Source organism: Accipiter gentilis, chromosome 5 (assembly GCF_929443795.1).
Source record: "Accipiter gentilis chromosome 5, bAccGen1.1, whole genome shotgun sequence".
Classification (NCBI taxonomy): Eukaryota; Metazoa; Chordata; class Aves; order Accipitriformes; family Accipitridae; genus Astur; species Astur gentilis.
The window spans coordinates 924,660-947,528 of record NC_064884.1 but is presented as its reverse complement, the minus strand read 5'-3'; the positions used below and the strand labels follow the sequence as shown (position 1 = coordinate 947,528).

Below are 22,869 nucleotides of genomic sequence, written 5' to 3'. Positions count from 1 at the left end.
GAGCCTCCCAAGGAAACAGGGCCTTGACTGCAAAAACGTTAGCCTACGTCAGCCGTTATGGAACCGCAGTATAAGCCATCAGCAACTCATGGACTCGGGTCGCTGAAAGGATGACAGAGTTGTGCTGAAGTCCGACCTACACAAACAGCTCCCAGTTAGGAGAATTTTCAGAAGTATGATGGGGGAAGAAGGAGGAAAGTTAGCCAGAGGAAAAAAGGCACAGGACAAAGCCAGTGTACCGCATGAGAGAGTTTAGAACTGGGGACACGTGCACATCTGGGCCAAAGTCATTTGCTCGCTTCTCACCTTGGAGTTCTTGGCCCCACTGCGGCCTGACTGAGAGGAACAGCTACGCTGTACACCCTGCTCCGGCGTGGAAGGGGATTTGTCTGACGAGTGGTCTGAGCCTTTTTCCACCATGGCGTCTCCTTGGGAGTCCTGCGGTGTCGGGGACCGGGAGCGTTTGCGCAGGATTGGGGAGCAGGCAGGCGTGCTGCGGTTTGAGTTACTGGCAGTACTGCAGAAAGAAAGAAAGAGCAGGGTTAATAATCTTCAGCTCAAACAGAAAGCAACTGCACGCATGCCTTGAGGTGAAGCATTACCCGCAGAATGCTCTGCTAGCACAGCGGACAAATCTGGCTTCCTGAAGCAATGCACCCAATGCCATACTTAGGACTTACGTCCCCAGTAAAATTAGGCTGTACACAGTTATCATTTACCGGTGTCAGAGGGAACTGCAACAGCCTGCCAGTGTCTTTCTCCGCCCACTCTTCAATTCATCCGACCACAGGTGAATGCCTGTGAGAATGAACTCATTCTCTCCTGTCGGCTCTGAGAGTTTAAAATGATGATCTGAGCTTAGAAAACTTAAACTTGTACTCAAGAACGAGGGAGACATCAGTGTATTCTCGATAGTCCCACTCTGTCCCTCCTTTCTTTTATTTCAGCAGGTGTAACTATTCTCAACAGGATACACAAAAATGAATTCCTATCTTTTAGAAAACACTCCATTAAAGATCATAAAAAACAACTGGGCACTGGGAGGGGAGTCATGATGACCGACAATGCAGTCATGATTTCCTGTATCACATCATTCATCATTCTTTCCTACACCAGTTAGAGTTGGGCATGAAAATGTTTTGCTATGATATAAAAGCTTTCATGATTCTTAAAAAAAAAAAAAAAAAAAAAAAAAAAAAAAATTCCCATCTCATAACAGGGAAAAGCAAGACTTTTCAGAGTCGTTTCATGGAAATTATGAAACATTTAGGGGAATGGAACTTCTCATCCGATATCTTCAGCAAATACCCTAACACGTAAATCAGAAAGCCAGTTACATATTTATACAGAACAGGAAAACTCAGATTTCCTCACTGTTCCTTCTCTTTTGATGCCTCTTCTTCCTGCCAGACTCTTCAAAATACCCCACGCTACATCCATTTTTCCCTACGTAACTCGTTTCCTTCAGCAGTCAAATCTATTTATGACCGGCCCAAACATCTCTGAGGCCTTTCCAGCTGGTACTGTTCAACTCGGCAGCCTGCAGGTTACGGTGGAACCTGGGCTGATCCAAGGATGAACTTTGTGCTAACTCTGCCATGCTGAGTTGTTACGGTACCCTGTTATCTTCTGAGCGTTAGAGAGCAGGCCACGTCTGAGCGAAAGACGAGCAGGCAACAGAAAAAAGGATGAGAGAATTAAAACTGTAAGGGATTGAATTAAAGAAGCTAGTGCAATCAAACTCTTAAGGGCTATAATTTAAGCCCAATTATACATAGCAAACCGAAGTTTGCTTCTCACCATGGGACGTACAGTGAGGTATTTATAATGGATCGTTTCCTTTCTGAGAATCTAGAAAAGCTGAATACATGCTGTAGGTTTCATTAATTCTCAGATAAAAATCATATCTACCTCTTACGTCTGAAGATGCCAAAAACATTTAACAAGTTAGTTAGCAGGTACAGGTAGATAATTTAATACGCTCCTCCAGTAGTTACCAGTTTTAGTTTGGTTTGGTTTAGTACTAGATGAACTGGTCTCATAAATTATCCTCTATTTGCTCACTGCTTGTTAACACAGGAGTGATGACACTTTTCCTAAACAATTTGCAGAAAGCATGCAACAAAGTTGCTTATGCAAACATTAACAGAATCAAATTTCACACTGGTACACACAACGAGCTTGCAATTGGCAAGAACAGGAGCACAGCACTTCACAGAAAACCCTTAGAAGATATTTTCAAGAATATGAAGTGTGAAAGTTCACGTACATACTGAACAGGCTAGAGAAAATGGGTTTGCAAAATGTTCTGTAAATAGGAAGAAAGATGGATTAAATTACAGACTCCACTCTGTTACCTATTTCTACTCATTAGACTGAGGATCATATAGATATAGAATTACAAAAAGCTGCTTGTTCAAATGCCACCTGAACCCCAAGTTAGCTCCAGTGCGAAGACCAGCAGAGTAATTCCCTCCCTCGGCTTGTTTCTTCACAGTTCACACCTGACAATGGCATACCTCATCAGTGAAATACACCAACAGCGTACCATGTCCTCCCTTTTTCTGGTCAAGACACAGGAATACTGAATACTAACTACGTGTACAGCACAACTGTAGCAATATTCAAGCTTTAATCCCTCCAAATCATATTTGAAACAAAACAAAAGATTGAGCAAAAGATGATCTGGACCATTCTCGCAGCAGCATTGCCTGCAACAGTTTCGGTATATCATGAAGTAAAATTATCAGGGCTTTTTCATCTTATTGAAATGTACAAAAGTATCAGGTTTCTTCACAGGCTTTCAGCTGATCCAGTTAAAATGGGCATTTCACCTTTTCTGTCTTCCTGCTAATTCTCCCAGCTAAACTCAAGATGTACACACTTTTTTAACAACCCAGCATAATTGCATCTAGTGTACCAATTGCAATCAGCAACTATGTGTACGTGCAGAAGGCGCTGTGCAAATAGTACTAAGACTTGAAGTTCATCAGCAATGTTTCCAGAGAAGGAAATGGTTTTGAATTGCCACTCCTATGGTTAAGAACTCTAAATTCTAAGGCTGTATTGGTCATGCTGTTATTGCTTACCTGGCATTACACCAAATTTCCTAAATCTTGCCCCCAGCATGCTTGATTCAACATAAACTGGTTTATGTGAGAGGTCCCCAGAAATACAAGGCAAGAATTTGAAGCCAATGCTCCCAAGTCACATATCACTGCACTCCATTTGTTTGAACAGACATACTCCTTTTTCTTCTACAGCTCTACAAAAACTGAGTTTATCATGCACAACCTCCTTCTCATTTTCAGTTCGAGTTCATACTCACAAGTTTCACTTTGACTTTCAGCTTCAAGCAACTCTATAAAGGGCAGGCCAAATTCAGTCAAGGTTCTGCTTGCTTTCAGGTTACAGTTATGAAGGAGCACTGCATTTTTACTGCTTCTAAAGTAAAGCACAAAATAACCACTTCAAAACCAGGGTACAGCTGCACCATGTGCATATGAAACTCGGACAAAACCTGCTAAAAACTTCAGTACTCTTTTACTCAAAGTGTAGTGAAATGAGAAATGAGACAAATTTTGCCTTTTGTGGACTGCAATAAATACATTAATGCTAGCTCCAGTACACGCTTACTCACACACAGGCATGGAAGATACATTCTCAGCTTTCTCCACTCTAAGCACAGGCATGCTCCAAAACTGGCTTACACCTAGCCCAGATAGAGCTAAGCAGTGTGCAGCTATGGAGGCCAATTCAAGCTAATCACCCATAGTCTGACAAAGCTCCTCAGGTGGGTTTTTCAGTCACGGCTGAGTAACCCATGCTGCCGCAGCTGCACAGGAGCAGCATCAGCACTAACTACCTTAAAGCTAGCGTACATACGTTTGTCCAGGCTCAGTTCACACTACCGTAACCATATGTTTTGGTGCCAGCTCTGCCAAGCACAGCCTCAGGCAGACTCTGGCCTCCGTGTTCGTGTTCCAGTCACTTAGCATCGCTGGCATGCTTTAAAAAACTAAATCCACACGTATATTTTGTGTCAGGTATGTATGGATTACCGCCTTTGCAGAGATAGGGGCAAAAAGATAGCTTCAAGGGCACCTCCTCAGGCTGTCCCTTAAGTCAGTGGCGGAGAGCTGATCAAACTCAGGAGGTCCGAATCCACCTCATACTATCTGATGACTGGGCAACACAGAATATTTCTCACATGAAGGACTCCAGGGGTGTGCACACAATGAAGAACACAAAGAGCCTGTTAATTCAGCCTTTCGTCTTTACCACAGCGAGGATGGGCACAAAACCCACAAGCCTACAGCTCTGTCCCGCTCGCCTCCCCCTGCCCTGAGCCCCTCAACACTCTCGCTGCTCCTGCTCAGTCCCTGAAGTTTGAATCCAACCCAAGGCACAGCCATGACGAACGCTTTCTGCAGTTGCCATAGTGACCGAGGCCTGCAATTGAACCAGGAATCAACGCCTGAAATGCCAAAACGACTTGACCCACTTTGAAAAAAAATAATAGTAATAAATAATGCTTTACAGACCTAATTGACCAGAGCGCATTCAGGGCCTCACATACCCCTGCAGTGTAGCCTTTAGTAGATGCAACAGATTAAGTCAGGGACAGAACACAAACAAGCCCACCTAAGCAGCAGCCCCTTGCTCCTAGGTGAAACCTCTGCATGGGGTATATGAAAGCACAAAAGGCAGAGTACATCTTCTTGGTTTACGATTATACTGTGCCTAAGAGAAACACCTCGTCTTACGATTAGAGCTGCAGTGAAAACACCACGAGCAAGTATGACACAGCTAGGAAGAGGCCAAACTCTGTTCAGTCACATGCAGGACAAGTCTCAATATCGGGAGCAGCATAGCAAAGAACTGAGCTTTTCTTTAAGTGGTGGGAAAAGAACGAACATTTGGCAATGCACGAACAAGCTACCTGGTCACGCCCTATCCTGGAAGCTCTGCAAAGCGAGGACACAAGGCAAGACGCAAAAAGGCCAAACTTCCTCCTCCAACAGCGTATTTCCTGTAAAGATTTGGACCAGCCGGTGAATAGAGACTTCAGCCAGGAGTAGCTTTTGGGAAAGGCTACAGTCTGTACTCCACAAGCTAAACTTGGGATTTTTACAGCTCTTTGCAATGTTCTAATGGAATATTCAGCAAGAAACCTGACTTTGTTCAAGTCTGTTAAATAAATTCTGCATGAATGACATTCAACCAGTCCTGAACTGACATGAAAAGTCTGTCCATTCTACCAGATCTTCTGAAATAAATCACTCTGCCTGCCACTACAACACAGCCATCCCTGGGCTTCAGACAAGCACCCTGCAACGGTTCTTTCCCAAATCACGCGTGCCCAAATAGCCAGCAGCCACCCTCCAGGCAAAACAGCTTGCAGAAGAGCACTGTTGCAGCATCTGCGGCTGCACTGTACAATAGCGGCTTGTTGTTCTCCCCTCAGGTAGTGAGCGATACGTACCGATTAAGAAGACACACCCCAAATCTATTTGAATCTGCCAGTTGCAGGATATGAATTAGAATTTAGCCAGAAGTAATCACTGTGTTACGAAGAGTACCACAGGATTTGTAACAACGAGGGCAGCTCATCTGAACAAGGGGCAGCTTCAGGCACACAGTGCTCCCCCTACCTTTGTTGTGATCACCAGCTTCTCAGACAGCAGAAACAGGTCATCGACACCATTTCCTGCAGTATATTTCTAAACCCCTTGAACTTCCTCAAGAAACTTCTGATCTGGAAAGCTAACCGGCAGCCTCCAGGTCCGGCACAGTTCTCAAAAGAACTTGCTTTACAAGAGTAAAGATGAGCTGAAGATGCTCACATCTCCCTGCGGTCCATAGCACCTACCTAATAGTAAGCTCTTCAAGGCCCAAAACTGGGGTTACCGACCGCATTGCAAATGTTGGGCTTAATTCTGGAAAGTGCTGAGCGCTATGTCCCCAGACCAGCAAAGGACTTAAGCACATATTTAACTCTGTACGTCTGAAGTCTATGGGCTGTGCAAACGAAGTCAAGCCTGTGCTTACATGCTTTCCTAAACAAGAACGAAGGAGATCCTCAGGCATAAAACAGAACTCTACTGATGAAGTCTTGAAAAGAGCAGAAAAAACTACAAGGTCAAGAAGGCACCTCAAGCCCGGCTGTAGTACAAAAAGAGTTAATTCTCCTCAGAAACAGCTAGTAAGGGGGTTAATTAGACGCCTACAAAGATACTTTTCTGTGATACAGTCTGACATCAGTGGAAAAAGATGAGATTCAGAAACTCATTATGCAGTCTACCAAACAGCAAGCAGATGGTAACAACTTTTGATCATCACCAACCTACACTCACTTCAAATTGATAATCCAAGAACGAAAACCTCCATATACCCTCCAGCAATTCCCTGGGCCTGCCATTGCTCTATAAGCAATAACAAAATGCTATACTTATATTGCATCTCCCTGTAAAAAAGACAAAAAAGAAAGCATTAAATTAATGCAATTACTATGCTTCGGGGGGATTAGCAAATCACTGCAAGCATTAGGAGGGAATTCGCCTTCTGCCCATATACAGCACTGCAAGGTTGGTCAAATGTATTATTAATGATGTCATTGTCTTTCTCTGAATCATCTGATACTGGTTACCACTAGAGACAGACTATCAACTCTGATAGACAAATGGTCTGACATCTTACAGAAACTCCCGCTGTGCTGTGTTTGAAACAATCCTTCCACCACTCCCTTCCTACTTGGAGTTATTGCAAAAATCTCAAGAAAAAGTTGGAAAATGTTTTTGAAATAGAACAAGACAGATCTTAATAATACTGTTGAGTAATTTAGAGAGGATCGTTAATCTGCAGAGAACCAACATGTATTATAAATCATACACTAAACCCTTCCATCACTCACAAATTAATATAATTCCATTTGCTCCAAAGGAAGACAAACCACATGGAACAAAGTATGATGGAAAATACAACAAAATCTGGGAAGCAATAAAGGGGAAATAATGCAAAATAAGAATTTCACATCCCTCAGAAGTCGACGGCATGTCTGCTCCAGACACAGCCCCAACATGGTCACCTGCAGGTCACTCAGTCTACGGCTGTACTTCCCAAAGAGGAACACATAAGGGCTTTGTTTCCTCTCCTCCCCACCACAATGCCAACGGATCTTGTAATTAAAAGCAAGCATTGCAATACCTGATGCTGTCTTCAAAATCTCGGAGCCTGGATCTTGGGACAAAATAGAGCTCGCAAGTTTTGCTTAAAAAATAAATATAATAATGAACACCGTTAAGCCACCCCTGATGTGAAGAAAGGTTTGAAAACTTGACAGCTCAAAGAGTAAAAAATAAAATTAAAATAAATCCAAGCATGCTTATTTTAAACCTCGTTATTTCCAAGCTAACATCAAAATCTTTCAATGGTTTGGAGACGCAATGTCGCTGTCCTACATCAATCCACGTGTCTTGTTTCAAGGGAGAGTGAGAAAAATGCAATATAAAACTAAAAAGCTAGCGACAAGATCCATGCTCATTTTTGGATGAGGACGTAAGTGTGGAACAACTTTTAGATTACGTCAAGAAGAGCACAAGCACTCTTCCTTTCTGCTCATCTCCTGCTAATAACTTCAGCAAGGCTATGAGCATCCCAGGACTTTATCCGCAGCACAGGTAGCATCCACCTGAACACATTCTAATCCTGTGGCAGGGGTTTTATAAATCACAGATTAAATGCCTAATGAAGCCTCACACCATATCTTATCAGCGACAAAGCAGGGGTGGAGAGGGATATTGTATATGCCAGGAGTAGAAGACAAAGCTCGAGCTTTACATCTTCCCACTCACTCCTGCTGCTCATCAGCTTTTGTAAGTTAATGGAAGGCGCTATGATCTTCAAAGCTGAGATCAAATCAGTTTCTTTTGCTCACCCCTTCATGTTTCATTCCTTTAGTTCTGAAAGCAACAACGCAACAATTTCACGTCCCCTCACCCTGATATCCTCCATGCAATCTCTCCCCTTTGCTCTAACCACTCAGCAGCACTGCCCAGCTGAAAGTTAAAAATAGAGAGGGTCAAGGGCTGCAGCCGACACTGGAAAGAGTCAGACACCCTCAGTGCAAAAGTCACACACAGTCCTTTGTCCTGAGGACCTGGTTTGGGCTTGTTCCCCTACATGCCATATTCTCGCTTGCCTTATCCAGGTTTCTGCTTTTCAGTGGCACAAGCAGTTGGGGGCTTCCCTTGGCAGAACGTTGGGCATCCACAGTTATTACACTGATGTGAAGTATCTCTCTGAGATTCAGCTTGAAGTTCTCTTCCATCCTACTGAGCCAAAATCACAAGCTCCATCCTAAGTCTACCAGCTTCGAAAGGAGTTCTCCTGCAGATACACGTGACTTAAAGGAGCAAGGCAACAGGAACATATCCTCTTTACTGAATCAGTCATTTCCATGATGGACAGGACAATGCTAGTCACCAGTAATCTAAGAAAAAGCAATTTTTTAGCGAATGGGGATTCATCAGATTCTCATTGCCTATAAACACACACAGTGCAACGAGCCCTTGTTTCCTACTGCTCTCCCCTGCCCAAAAAAAAAAAAAAAAAAAAAAAAAAAAAAAAAAAAGCCACCTGTATAGACTCTGGAGGACAGCCTGAAAAATCAGACCAAAACAAATTCTGTCCCTCCCCATCACTGCAAATACATAAACACAGAGAAGAAAGCAAAGCAGAACCAAGACAGCAGTGTGCATGCTCTGAGCCCTTTTAGGAGCGAGGGAGCACATGGGCAAACAAATACACCATATTTCTGCAGCAGCTCCAGCTGCCCTCCTGTGACGCATCGCCAGTTCATCTAACTTCAACCCCCTTCTGCCTCCCTCCATATCCCCAGATGTTATGAGAGTAATAAGTGCCCCTTCGGGGGTGGGGGATGGGGGAGACAGTAGGCGTAAAGGGAAAAGGAAGAGGGGTGAGGGGAACTAAAGCTGGAAAAAAAAAAAAAAAAAAAAAAAACAACAATCAGATTTGCTCATCGGTTGTTTCAAACAATCGAAAAGGCTGCTTTAGCAATTCCACTGCAGGAGAGGCAGGGCGCGTGCATGGGGCAGAATAAGGGAAAAAAAGGAATCAGCCCCTGGAAGGGGAAAGAAACGAAGCATCTCTGCAACATGATGTCACGCTGCCTGCTTTCAAGTCCCCCAAACAGAAAGGAGCAGCAGCAGCAGCAACCAACATGGACTCCAGATTTAATCTGCCTCGAAAGCGTATGTCTCGGGCGGCAGATTTGCTCGGCGGACCCGAGCTGGGCACAGCGCACGCAAGCCCTTCGCCCCCGCCTTCCACACGCATCCGTGCATCCACGCACACGCGTGCACACGCTCACAGAGACGGCAGACCGCACACGTACACACACCCCCACCCCCCCCGAGGGGAGAGGAAGAGCGGCATCAGCAGAAGGAACGGCAAAGCAAGCACTAACCTGGTAGCCATTAGGGACCGTGGCGCGGCGCGGAGCGGCTACGGGAATTCATTCATTCATGCACTTGTGCGGGGTGGGGGGGGGAGAGCGCGGGTGGGCCGGCGGTGAGGTGGGAGGGGGCTCACCTCCCGCACCATCCCCGAGCCCTCCCCGAGGGGAAGAGGGACCACGGGGCGGGGGGGTGCCCGGGGCTCCTCACGGGCACCCACAGCCCCCTCTCTCAGCTCCCTCGCATGCTGCTCGGGCTCCTGCCATGGCTCTGCCTCTCTTCCCGCCCCCCCCCCCCCCCCCTCCCGGCTTTGTGATTACGATCGAGGTCTGCGCGCGCCTCTCCCCCACCCCCCGCCCCCCCCCCCCCGCTTTCACACACGCACACACACGCAGCCTGTGGGCTGCCGGCTTTCCGTAACGCAACCCCCTTAACGCCTTCGGGATTCGTGGCTGCCGGGGAGGGGAAAGGGGGAGCTCCTGCCATTTTCTTTTTTTTCTCCCCCCCGAGGTCCCCCCCTCATTATTCCTGTCGCTTTTAGATGCTGTTTATAAAGTTTGGGCAAAGCCTCCAGGTTAAGATCCCGCAGGTTGAAAAAAAAAATTCAACATTCGTCTTCCCTGTTAGACAACTAGACCGTTCGCACGTGTGGGAGAAAGTTTTGAAACCCGTACAATGCAAGAACAGTCAGGAAAATTAAACCCTAATTAACTGGTAGCGTGCATAATCTAAACTGAATTAAACACTGTGAGGACACACTCATTTAGAATTAAGGTGACCTCAACTCCATTTAGCTTATTTCATCTAGGAAGCTAAATTGGTTTCATTTTTCATGCCCATCCATGTGTAAACTGGCCTGGGATTTTTAAAGAAACGGTATCAAGCGAAGTTTACAACTCTACAGCAGCATTAGTACAAGGCTGGACTTTACTTTGGGGGACGTACACAGCGCTGTATCCCTACACACCCGCTCATGGACATCTTCACGCCAGAATAAGGAGAAGGGTTTCAGTCCCCCCACGACACAAATTACATATGCTGAAGGATAAAAAAGAAGAGAGCAAAACAACCAACTAGCTTGCACTTCTCCTTCCAGTATTGAAACCAGACCTTGTCTGTGCAAGGAAATCATGTAGAACTGGTCTGGAACAGCTTCCCGTACTCACACCCTCAATTTGAAGCACTAGTGACCACGTGTGAAAGTACTCTGGGTTATTTTAGGGCTTTAAATGTGAAATACCTTTCCAGCATAGATGAGCCTTAAAGAGTACCCAGAGAAGGTCCTGTACCGGTGTGGCTACAGTACTTCAAAAATTTACACCTTACTGTTCCTCACCAGTCTCCTCCAGTCTACACTCACATCGCCCACCTTAGATGTTTCTTTTCAGAGTTCCCTGGGTTATCAACTGAGCCAGGCAAGCAAGTCCAGAGTATAATTTAGAGTACCTTAGTCAGGAGTCTGGCGACAGCCAAATTTAGATGCTGCGAGTGACCCCCTCGGGGACTTAACTGCTCCCCACTGTTAACAGAAGGAGCTGTGCCTTAAATTATGTAAATACTCATCGCTCTGCCCTTTGCTTTCTTTTGTTGCATCCTACCCACTCCATCCATGGGGTTGACCATTTTCTCTTCCCTTTAGAATCAGCAGCTTTCAGTACCAACGTCCCAAAAGAGCATCCTTCCAAAAGGCTGATTATCCATCATTTCACTGTAATCAAAATCAGTGGGAGCAGGAGGTGCTCTGCTCTTAAGAATCAGCGTTCCAGCAGACTCATGCCACTACGCAATTCAAATGCTGAACGTGATTTTAAGTTGAAAATGCTACCACCATACACGTCTTTATCTGGATAGTATGACAGTGCCATCGATTTTCTCGTATTACTCAAAGAACACACATGGGTTCACTGTGTATATGCCGCTATTTTAACAAATGCATTGCCCCATTAAGAGATCCACCAGCTTGATGTCAATTTTGTGACGTCCTTTTTGTGACCAAGCTTTTTCACGTCCTCCGTTTACTGTGCTGCCACCACAAGCATCTAAAACCCATCAACTTTCACTCCAAACATTAACCTGGCGCGCAAAATCTAATTTCATAAAAGCAATCCCGGTTTTTATTCCTCTAATTCCATTAGCACACATGTGTTCAGGTTGTGTTCTCAAGGTTTTCTCTGCAGTCCCGGGAGAAACCTTGGATAAAATGAGAAAGCTTCTCATATCATTACACATCTACAAGTGTGGGCAATATACAAAGAGGACCAAACAAAATGAATCGATAACACAATCACAAGAGCTGACAACAGTATTTGTCACTTCACCCAGTAACATCTGAATTTAGGCTTTAGATCTACAAGTCCCCATAAGGATGGAGCTTTCTACCTATGTGGAAACGCACTGTCTCCAACAGGAGAAGTCGGTAAAGCTAAGTAACAACTGGCAATGAAGAGTTAGGGCCAAATCCCACACCATCTTGTCCTCACACACACTAACCTTCTGCCAACACAGAACTCTCTCTTAATTTTCCAATGCCTTCTTCTCAAGACTTTAGTCTTCAATTCATTTGACCATGTTTCACAGTGTTTATGGGTAAACCTGGCGTGTTTTGCAACTGGAGAAATCCACACGCAGCAGTCTTGTGGTCCTCACCAAAACCATTAAAGTATTTCTCCAATACAAACCTAAGCACGAACCAGAGTACAACAAAATTTCATTATCCCGTCTGAAAAACCAAGATCAGCTGAGCCACTATAACTTGCACCTTGACTTTTCATTTTCATATGTGACCATTACAAGTTTCAAATGCTTACAAAAGTTTGTGAATTGGTCAATTTACAAACACATTTAAAGAAAATAGCATGTAACACATAAACTTTCCTATTCCCTGTGTCCAATGCAACGGCACCTCCATATCCGAGGACGGCATAATTCCCACTGAAGCGCTACGTCTAGGACCGTATCTAGTTTCAACAGGTGAACAATGTGGATAAACTGGACAGGGTTCAGATAAGAGCAACGAATGATAAAGGCGGTAGCAGTGAATCCATTCAACGCAGACTGGAGGTCTAGGAAATTACAAGCTTTAAATGATCAGCTGGAACACAAGTCTGATAAATACTGCATAACAGATGAAAGTGCAACAGTACCAAGTGCTGAAAGCTGAAGCTAGACAAATTCTGACTAGAGAGATGTATTTTTGGAAGTAAATAAAACTAACCACTGTAACTAATTCCAGGCTCGATTATCCATCTGTGGCAAACAACATTACGCAAGGTTTTGTGTTTTCCTAAATACTGTTCTGTACCTCACGCCAGAATCAATTCAGGCAAGCCTTATACCTTGCATTCGACAGGACTTAGGAGAGATATCTGAATGGTCCCATTTCATTTTACAGTCTATGAATCTTTCAGTGTTTTGTGTTGTTTTTTTTCCTCATGGCTTCCAAAGATGTATGAAAATGGTTGGAAGTGTGATTCTCAGCCTCTACAAATTTTAGCACGTTTTGTCTGAATGACTGTTAAGGTTTGAACAAGATATTATTTTTCAACAGTCACACAAGAGCTTCACTGACCCAAAGGCTCTGATGAAATTCAGTATAATGGCTACTTCAGATCTGGAACCATGGAAAACACACAAAGGCTCAAAGAGCAGGTCATGAAGTGGTAGGATAGATTAAATACATGAGTTTAAGACCTACCCACTCTTCAGACAGTCAGGAGAGAAGATGAATCAAACAGAAGTTCTGCATTCAAAAGCTCTGTAAGAGCAGTAGTAACAATGCAAGACTTAGAGAGAAAAGCTTCTTAGGCTTATCTGGGATGGCGTGCAAAAGGCAAAGTTATGGGCAATTTGAAAACATGCGACACCTCAAATGCTTTACAAGCTTTATCAGATCTGCAAAATTCAATCCAGAACTCTCAGAAGGACAAATACTCTTGTTACATTTCTGGGTCTTTGCAGCACCATTTGCATTACTATGAAGACAGCTTATTTCATGGTGATAATACTTCGATAATACTGCACTGAGAAAAGGATCTTCAGGAGCCTTTAAGGAAGCTCTTCTCAACGTAAAGCTACCAGTTCCTCTTTTTTTCAAGAGCTGCAGAACCCATTTTATATCGACTGGCTTTACTTGCACGTATGTGTCTCAGCCCTTGCCCTGGTACCGGTGTTAAAGAATCAAGACAAGCACTAGGGCATTATTTCATGTGCAAAGGACAGCTTTAGGAGGGCTTGAACTGCTGAGCTATTCATGGCATGAGATGGTCACACGCCACAGCCCAAGTACTGTGGGACAAATAGGACAACCAAGCCCTAGAGAAAGGTGAAAAGTCATACATTGGGAGCGCTCCCTCCAAGGATGCTCTAATTTAGACCATGCCTATCTGTGGCAGGCTCTTCAGTGCTCATGCAGACAGCATGAGCTGTACCTTTACCGCCTGCTGGACTGAATGGCAGGGCTGGTTTCTGCTCTACTGTCTCAGACCCAGCTGTAACACAAGCAGGCTCATACATATTGCATCTCTCAGGTGAGAGGAAATGATGCACTGTCCAAGTAATTAAAGCCCGGGGCTGAGGATACATACACGCGAGACAGTCCAGTGCCTGAACATCCAGGCCTACAGAGCAACGAGTGGGTTTCAGATAAACTCTATATCCAGCTAGAGCAATCTTACCCTCCCTGTAAGCCACACCAGCAATAAGGAAACAAACAGCAGCCTTTAAAAGTCCGTCTGCAAAATGTCTGGAAACAACGAGCACCTGGATTTGAGAACACGTAACGTTTCTTTCTCATTTCCCCTTCCCCAATAATTCTTTGCCCTCTTTTAATACGATCTATTTTGAAAACTTAAAGCCATTGAGACAGTTATTCCCCAACATCTCTACTTTTCCGCCGAGTTCAGAACAGAACCAGGGGACACTCACACTCCATATTACTTCTGGCCTTGTCTTCAAAAAGACCTATCAGAAATGTCAAGAAAGCGTGTCCTCAGGGTAAAAAAACCTCAGTGTAGTGCTACAACCTCAAGATCTGCAAGTAGGATTAACATTAGTGGGTAACTGACGCATCTGAGTGGTAATGAATAGTTTGCACATTTAATTTTTCTTGCTCATACCACTGTTGGAACACAGAAGCTGCTTTTCTCCCGGACACCCTCTTTAACTATGAATGTATGGACTCTGCTTTTGAATGCACAGCATTGTACGGGGTGAGTTCTCTGACTAGGACATGCGGTCCTGTTTGCTAGCTCCTGCTCAGAGCATGGAACATTCTTCCAGGCTCCAGCATGTAAAATGGGTGCTACTCTTCAAACCCCACGGTATTCTCACCCTATTAAGCAATAAAGAGCATTGCCAAAACTCTTCCTTCTCCCTTGCAGAAAATGGGCTCCTAGACAGGTACCAGATCAAGCAAAAATCTTTTTAGAGTCCACTGAACCGACAAAGGCATTTTCATGGAGCAAGACACAGTGGCTGCTAAGAGCGCATGGATTCCTACAGTAGTGGGGGATGGAGGAGGCAGGCAATCATGTGCTCAAAGGCATGGGGAGGAAGAGGGGGAGGAGGAGAACAAGGAGAGAGAGAACAAAGTGTCAACGTCTTAACTGGGACACACAAAGAGCCAGTTCTTAGTAAGAACTTAATCCAGGATTAACAAGAGGTCAGCTACCTCTGCAAGGAGGCTGCACTAAAAGGAGCTAATTAGCTCTCCTTAATTGCACAAAAGAAACCACACAGAATTAAAGACATTCACAAGTAGCAGATCCCACCTCACCTAGGAAACAGAGCCCTACCTGTTGTCCTCAACACCATGCCCAAACAATCAGCACGTGGAAAGCCAAAAGCAGGAAAGGTGAAATGATGTTAGGAAAGAGGCCGTGGGGAGGTAGGCTCAGCATCAACAAGCGAAGTGTTGGAGTGGGAGCTGGAGCCTACATCGCACAGGACAAGCATTTTTAGCATGGCCAGTATCTTTATCTAGACAGTTTCTTCAGCAACCACTGCCATCACATGTGGAACTGCCCAAGATCCCTACAGTAACTACAGCTATGACTTTCATAAACAGTATTATCCATGGGGATATTTAACACAGTTTTAGGCCTCTTTAATTCATTGTGATCTCTGAAAATGATGAGGAAGGACAGCACAAGGGCAACCAGTCAATTTTGCTGTGTAGGCCCAGCTCTGCCCGGTAGGTTGAGACTGACAGAATCACATCCCAACATAGGTAGGCATTGCATCCTGGTCAGGATAAATGGAGAACACAAAGCAAATGCATCACAGATCATGGACAGGTAATAGCTCCCGGCCTGGAAACCACCAGTTCGGGATGATGCAGTAGAAAGGCTGGCTGAGCTGACCTCCCACAAGTTCTGTCTTGAATTTCTAATCATATATTACAAAGACACTTACATATCCTTAAGTCCCCTGCCAATTTCCACTCAATACTAAATCCATCTCTTTTTTCCTCTGAAACCATTATATGTTCTATTGTAGCGCACTGATGATAAGCTGGTGCGTATTTCACCCCAGAAGCACTTGCGCTCCACTGACATATAATTCATACAACAGTCAGTGTACTTGAAAATGAAGATTAACAAGCACATCAATAATGCTAACAGATGTCTCTGAGATCGAGCACTAATAAAAGTAACTCCCGTATTTATTTGTTTATAGCACCGTGCTGAGGGCTGGGCAGCTTGCATACAGAAAGGGCCCTCACCCTGAGGAGCTCATGGTGCAAGACTTCAACCGTGCAGTGAAAGGCATGAAGACGAGAGGCCGCAATGATTTCAAACCCTACTGCAATCAAGGGAGCCACCTTAGACCACCAGGGTCTGAGTGCATCCCAGCTGCAAGATCAGTGCCCAGGTTAAGAGAGGATGAAGAGAAAAAAGCAAAACAACAGGTTGACCAGGGGAAGACTATCATGCACACAAAGAAAAACAACAACAGAAACAGGAGACCACCCATTAATTACAGGTCCCTACGGAATCATTAGAGTACTGCCTCCATTATCTATGTATCCTTCTTTTCTTATCCCTTCAGAGCAGAGTTAAACATCATGCCATTGTACTTTCAGTTCCATCGCGACGGTAGCCACCAGGGGACAAGCAGCAGCAAAATTTCACCTCAAACCCAACCCAAACAATTCATGTTATTCGGATACCACTCTGAATATGAGAAAGCCACATCCCCCCCCCGCTCCCAGTAACTGGGCAGCAATGCTCATATATGCTGTTCCTACGCAAGCTCAGCACAAAGAGAGAATTCCCTAACATCTGGATAAAGCTTCAATAGCTGCCATTGGAGAGAGCAAAATGCACGTCGGCTGTTCTGTGCCAGGGGCTGGGCTACACCCGGTCTCCTGGTACAGACATGCCCCACTCCTTCAATCCTCTCTACCACCACCACTCCTCCGCTCCCTATGCCACACGGAACAGCTCAGACCCGTGAAGAGATTATGAAGAGAAGGAAGAAGAAAAGGGCACTAATAGGCTCCGATCTCTTTCTTCAGCACTGGCTGGTGCAGCGTGTGCTTCTATGTCGTATAATTCAGTTACAGTTATGCCAGCTTCTCCATTGCGCCACACTGTTCCCAATCTGTTTCTCCCAACCAAAATCAGCCTCCTAAAGCCTTCCCCCAGAGCACTACCCCAATCTCTGCCTTCAGACTCCTCCTGAGCCACCTCTGATTTTCAATCCCAACACCCATTCACACACATGGGATTCATCCCCACTCTCACCGATTGACTTTCTTAACCTTGCTTGACCCTTTCTTCCAGGATGGTCTCAGATTGCTGCAACCTTGCGCTGGGCTCACCCAGAAACTCACGTAACAACACTAAACAGCTACTCAGTCCAGCCCCCACTCCCAAGAAGACAGAACGTTGCTCTGTAAGAGTCTTGCTTGGCATCTCTCCCCACAGCCCCATCCCTTCCACCCCGACTTAGATCTCTCAGTCAAACCCTCCGTATCTCCGTCCCAGTCCTGCACTGCGTCAGGGCATCCTTTTTCCTGAGGAACCGCCTGACCTCACAACACACGCACAAACACAAAGGAACCTGCATCCACAGGAAGGAGTCCTCCTGCCTGCCTGGGAGATGAAAAAGGACGAGCTCAACGATTGCATCGCCACCTGTTACCACATCGCATTTCCCGGGGCGCAGCTGCGTGTCTTCCCTGCTCCTCTGCTCTCCGATTCTGAAACCACCATTTAAGCTGCGGACAGAAGCAATTCTGCTGGGGGAGAGATCGTTAAACCATTCAGGAATCTTACTGCTCCGATGCATTTTATGCTCTCAGAAGTGGTTGACAAAAAGATTCCCCACTCTGATAACGGCTTGGCATGGCTGAAACAAAGCCTTCTTTGCAACTTGCTGCCCAGCTCTGGCATCTGAACTGGCTGCTGCCCACTAGAAAGAAAAGCACCCACTGTCTCTTTAAGAATGCCCTGCAGCCCACATCACTAGAGCTCGGTTAACCCTGGCTGCTCCTCGCTCCATCCACTGATGACAGCTATGAAATCCCAGGACGTCCTCTCTTCTCCGGCTCTTACCTACCTGTTCTGCTGCCCTGGTACAGCTTCTCCATGTTGTCGCACATCCCTGGCATCCCAAACATTTTTGCAGGGGCACTTTAGCAGAGCTTTATTAAATATCCCTGTACTCCCCGCTATAAAAACAACCAGGGAGTACTTCTGTGACAACAAAGGAGCAAAGCAGTCAGCATAGACCTAAGCAACCCAATTACCTCTCAGGTCAACTTCCTTACTCCCACAAAGCACTCTTCTCCGACTACTTCGTCATTGCTACAGACATCCCGACTCTTCGTCTTGCTCAGCTAGAGGGACTACGCACACTTCTCTAAACCTTATCAGACACAACACAAACCATCTACTTCCCCGATACAACAGCAGGCAGCACAGCCAGCAACAGGCGAAATATTTGTCTTCAACACACGGGTATTTCCAAATATAAACTCTTTGGAAGGCCATCCTCTACAGAGAGGTTATAAAATGCAGAAGGTAACAATGTGACTCATACTGGAAGTGTATATAAACACACATACAAAAACCTGTGTCACAAGAAAAACAAGAGACTGTGACTGATTCTCTTCCGGGCAAAGCATGAAGAACGCTACCCTACCCCTTTGCCCTTGATTTTGTACCTATTCCAAACAGGCTAATGGAGGAAATAGAAGGTCATGTCCAGCAATTCAAAGAATTGAGAAAGCAAGAAAGCAGCACAGCTCAACAGTGCGCAGGGTGAACACAAAGCAAATTAGACACATTCTTGCAACACAATACAGGAGCGGGGAAGACTAATGTCATTCAGAGTTGCATAGTGTGATCAATCATATCGCATAGAAGCTGATGAAATATTTGCTCTGTATGATCAGTTAATCTCCACCAGGAACTTTATTCTAAAGGTGCCATATAACTAGAAAAATACTATTACAGAACACAGAGTTCAAAGGAAAGCAACAAAAACATCACAATATTCATGAGGCTCACTTCTGAAAAGAAACTTGAAGGGTAAACAAAGTGAAGTGGTCAACAAATACCTGAAGAACGTAAATACCAAAAAGAAAGAGAAGCCCTATTGAAAGGTTTTATAACAACAAGCAATAGGATTATATTGAGGGAAAAAAAAATGGGCTGAAGTCAAATCCTCGCAGTCAAGAGCATGAGACAAGTGGTATAAACCCATTCACTTGTCATGTTTATAAACAGCATTAGGTAACCGTTAATAAAGACAAAGCAGGGAACTGTCCCACATTGTCAGGAGCGTGGATCAATGCCTCAATTCCATCAAGTTTTTTTCTGTCTCCAGTTCTGCTTTCCATAATTTTCCTAATAAGCAGCAGCCCAGCCTGAGGACTTCTTGGTTACTGCTGTTTGCTAGCAATGCAAGACTCTTCAAAGGGTTTGTATTTGGTTGGTGTTACAGGTATTTGAGCGTTACAATATAAAAAATTTTTGTGACTTGCTGTGGTTTTGTTCCCAAAACCTCCAAGTGAAACACATCCATGTGATTTTGAGTTTCACGTGGGAAATCTTGCAAAGCAATACCTAAATCATCTGAAGTTCTTAATCTGGGCTGTGATCCTTGAAAGAACAATTGTCCTTACGACAATTACGGCATTTCCAAATACGAGCAAGACATAGGTTGCGTTGGGGCAATTATATCGATTCAGTTTGTGACTTTGGACAAGTCACCTATGAGAAGTGCAGGGGATATGGCTGGCCGGTTTGCATTTCTGATACTAGCTCTTACATCAATATAGTTTGCGCTCTTTAAAGAACTGTTTTAAACAACAATAACGATTTTTTGCTCACCTAAGCCAAGCTTCCAGTAGGGAAGTTTTCTAGTACACCTTTATTAATTAACATGTTAAAAGTAAAAACGCCTTTAATCTCTGTGTATCTCATCTGCAAACCAAGGTTAATACTACTTCCTTTCTTCTACCCTTTGTCCATCTTGACTTTTTAGGATGTAAGCTCTTCAGGACACAAACTGTAGCTGGAGGTGTGCATGAAAATCTCCTAGTGCAGCAAGGCCCCTCTTTTAAGGGCCTCTCTCACTGTAAAACAACACAATCTTAGAAACAGATCCATTTCCAAAATCAGTTGTGCTATCACCTGTCTTTGAAACAGAAACTCGAAAGAATCAATGGGAAACCTATTATTCCTGTTGGAAAGGTTGGAAAAATAACAACATGGGCATTTGAAGCAATGATGTAGTTTTACTGCCTTGAACCAGCTGCTGAATTTTGCTCCGATTCTCTAAGCTCCAACCCCTAGACACATACCTCCTTTCATGGCCTACAGCTAAGCAACAGTTCACATCCCAAACCTCATTCCTAAAACGTACATCAGATTGAAAGCCACCACATGAGTACACCATTTCTTAATAGTTGACAGCTCTGAAAAAAATAAATTCCAGTTTTGAGGCCTGCACAGCCACAACCCAATCTCCTCATGAGCAGAGGGCACTTCTTTCAGACCTCTATAGCTGCTTTATTTCTACTCCTACAGGGTCAGAAATACACCAAAATTATAGCTTTAACTTTCCACCAACTTTCTAAAATGCCTCTGTCTCCAATGCAAACCCTTTAATTCACAGCACTTCATGTGTCATCGCTACACAAATAAGGGATGAGACCTTGCAAACGACTTCTCTGGAATCCTCAGACCTTGTCAGCTCTTCCTCCTGCCATTTAAACACAGGCTTGCTTGCTTAGTATTTCATTAAAGGAACGATTCTGGTTTAAGAGAGCTGTCCTTACACTAAAGATATACAAGTAATCCTCCCTCCCTGCCCCGCTCCCTGCTAATTTGGTGTCTTATATTATGTGCATATGTGGACATTTTTTTCTGTTACCAAATCTTTGCTACTCCTGAATATATACGTCTTTCCTCCCCATCAAGTCTTTTTCATTTAACTAATTTTCTCCTCCATTTTCCTCCTTCCAGTTCCAAGGCCTGAAATTAGGTGTGGTCAAGCCACATTCTTCCAAACCTGGTATTCCAAGTGGTTTGAAAATGATTCAAAATATATCCCCCAAATATATATCTCCCCCTCCCACCAAAAAAAATCCCAAATTCCTCTTTCTCCACTCCTTTGCCATATGCATAGAGCAGCTGTGACATTGTCAAATGAGAATGGCAGCGTTTTACTTCTTGTGTTAGTTGAAAAAACAAGCCAGAGCATCTATCCCCAGGTCACTTGGCTGTGACCACAGAGAACATTCTGTCCAGGAAAAATGGTTACGGAGAATAAACCACTGGAAAATGTAAAGTATAATCAACAGTACAGACCTAAAGATGGTGAAACGGAAAACTTTAGTAAAGGAGAAGCTCAGATGACATTCCACCATCTTGTATTCAGCATACGGCTCTGCAAGAGCATACAGAAGTTACAAAAAGAAAAGCTACTGATTTATGTGCAACATTTGTTTTGGTCTCTCCATTTCCTGAACTTAGGTATTTTATACCTGGATACTTTTATTGCTATTATATCTCAATTTATATAATTTACTTTCACCAGACTCAAAGTACTGAAATTAGCGGTTGCCATTCATTGCAAGTATCAGTTATAATAATACTAATGGTAGTCTGACATTAAGATGCACTTCTAACCAGGACTGAAATCGGAGGCATGCAAGAGAAGATCCAAGCATAAACACAGAAGCTGCTTGATCAACCAAAGGAATACCACTAACTAGTTTAGAATAGAGAGCGAAGAAGAGTCCTGTTCACAAGGGGAATTTCAGTTGGCAAATATGATTAAGCAAAAGAGATCCTGACCAGGACACAGCGATTCTTGCAGAATGTGCCACAAGAGCTTCAATGGCTCTTTCGGACCTTGAGCATGCCCACTTGCTGAGCAGAACAGCCCTGATCGAGCAGAAATTTTAAGTGAGTGTTTCCATTTAGTTCAAGAGAACTATTAACACACACACAGGGCGAATCACATGCTTACAAATTATGGAACACTATTCAACATACCGCTTCTAGCACTTGTCACGTGTAAACATCAAACTGCTTCAGTGAGAGGGAGCACAAGGGGGGACGGAAGAGACAAATGGTGTGCCTCATTTTGCCTACAGGGAAACTGGAGCAGAGGCAAGATCGTGATCCGACTGGTCAATGACAGATCCAGGTATAAAACTGGCCTCTTATGAATTCCCGCTCCAACAGCCAGAACCTCGCTTCTCATCTGAAGGGACCGAGCAGTTAAACAGCACACAATGGTCTCAGCTCTGTACTTCGGCTTTGAGAGAGAAAAACAGTATCTGCTTAATTTTATCTACAGCCTCTTCTTGGCTGAATTTGGCTCCTTCCGTGCTTTTTCCTCCTGCATATGTGAGGAAAAGAATCTCTGGAGAAGCCTCACTGCAGCCTCATTCATCAAAACTCAAGGCCCTGAGCAAGCAATGGCTGCAGAATTCCAGAACGGTTCCAAGCAGTTTGCCCCTCACTTGACATTTATGAGGCTGCTGAAGGACTAGTGAGAGAGAGCAAGGTGATTTTACCATCTGATAAGCAGGAAAGGCAATTTTAGAGCAAAACAAATGATTAGGATTCAATTAGCCAAAATAATCGGCAGCCCAAGGAGAGATCTGAAGGAGAGATTCTGGGTGTTGGCAGCAAACTCTGAAAAGCACAGCATCTTCATGGTGCAAGTCAAAGAACTCTTCTGTCTAGTTGCCCTCAGAGGGCTTTCAATAAGCACATATATATATAAGATAATAAAATAATGGACGTTTACCCAACCTTAAATAGAAAACTGATGCCAGAAGCATACCACATAACAAACAAAAAACACTAAAGGGGTACTTGTGCCAGTCTATCATCACACAGAGCTACAGCAAACCAAATCTCAGATC

The 22,869-nt window shown here is 44.3% G+C and overlaps 1 protein-coding gene across 11 annotated transcripts in view; it reads right to left on the bottom strand.

The window, feature by feature from the left end:
* GRAMD1B (GRAM domain containing 1B) overlaps nucleotides 1-22,869 on the bottom strand; it is a 138,241-nt gene that overhangs the window by 34,034 nt on the left and 81,338 nt on the right. For 8 of the 11 annotated variants that reach the window (XM_049801343.1, XM_049801338.1, XM_049801339.1 and 5 more), the window contains one exon: nucleotides 307-517. In XM_049801343.1, coding sequence (XP_049657300.1) covers nucleotides 307-517 — 211 coding nt within the window. Of the gene's footprint in view, nucleotides 1-306; nucleotides 518-9,487; nucleotides 9,746-17,614; nucleotides 17,816-22,869 lie in introns of those variants that run through there. The other 3 variants (XM_049801345.1, XM_049801346.1, XM_049801349.1) reach the window with 3 other exon arrangements.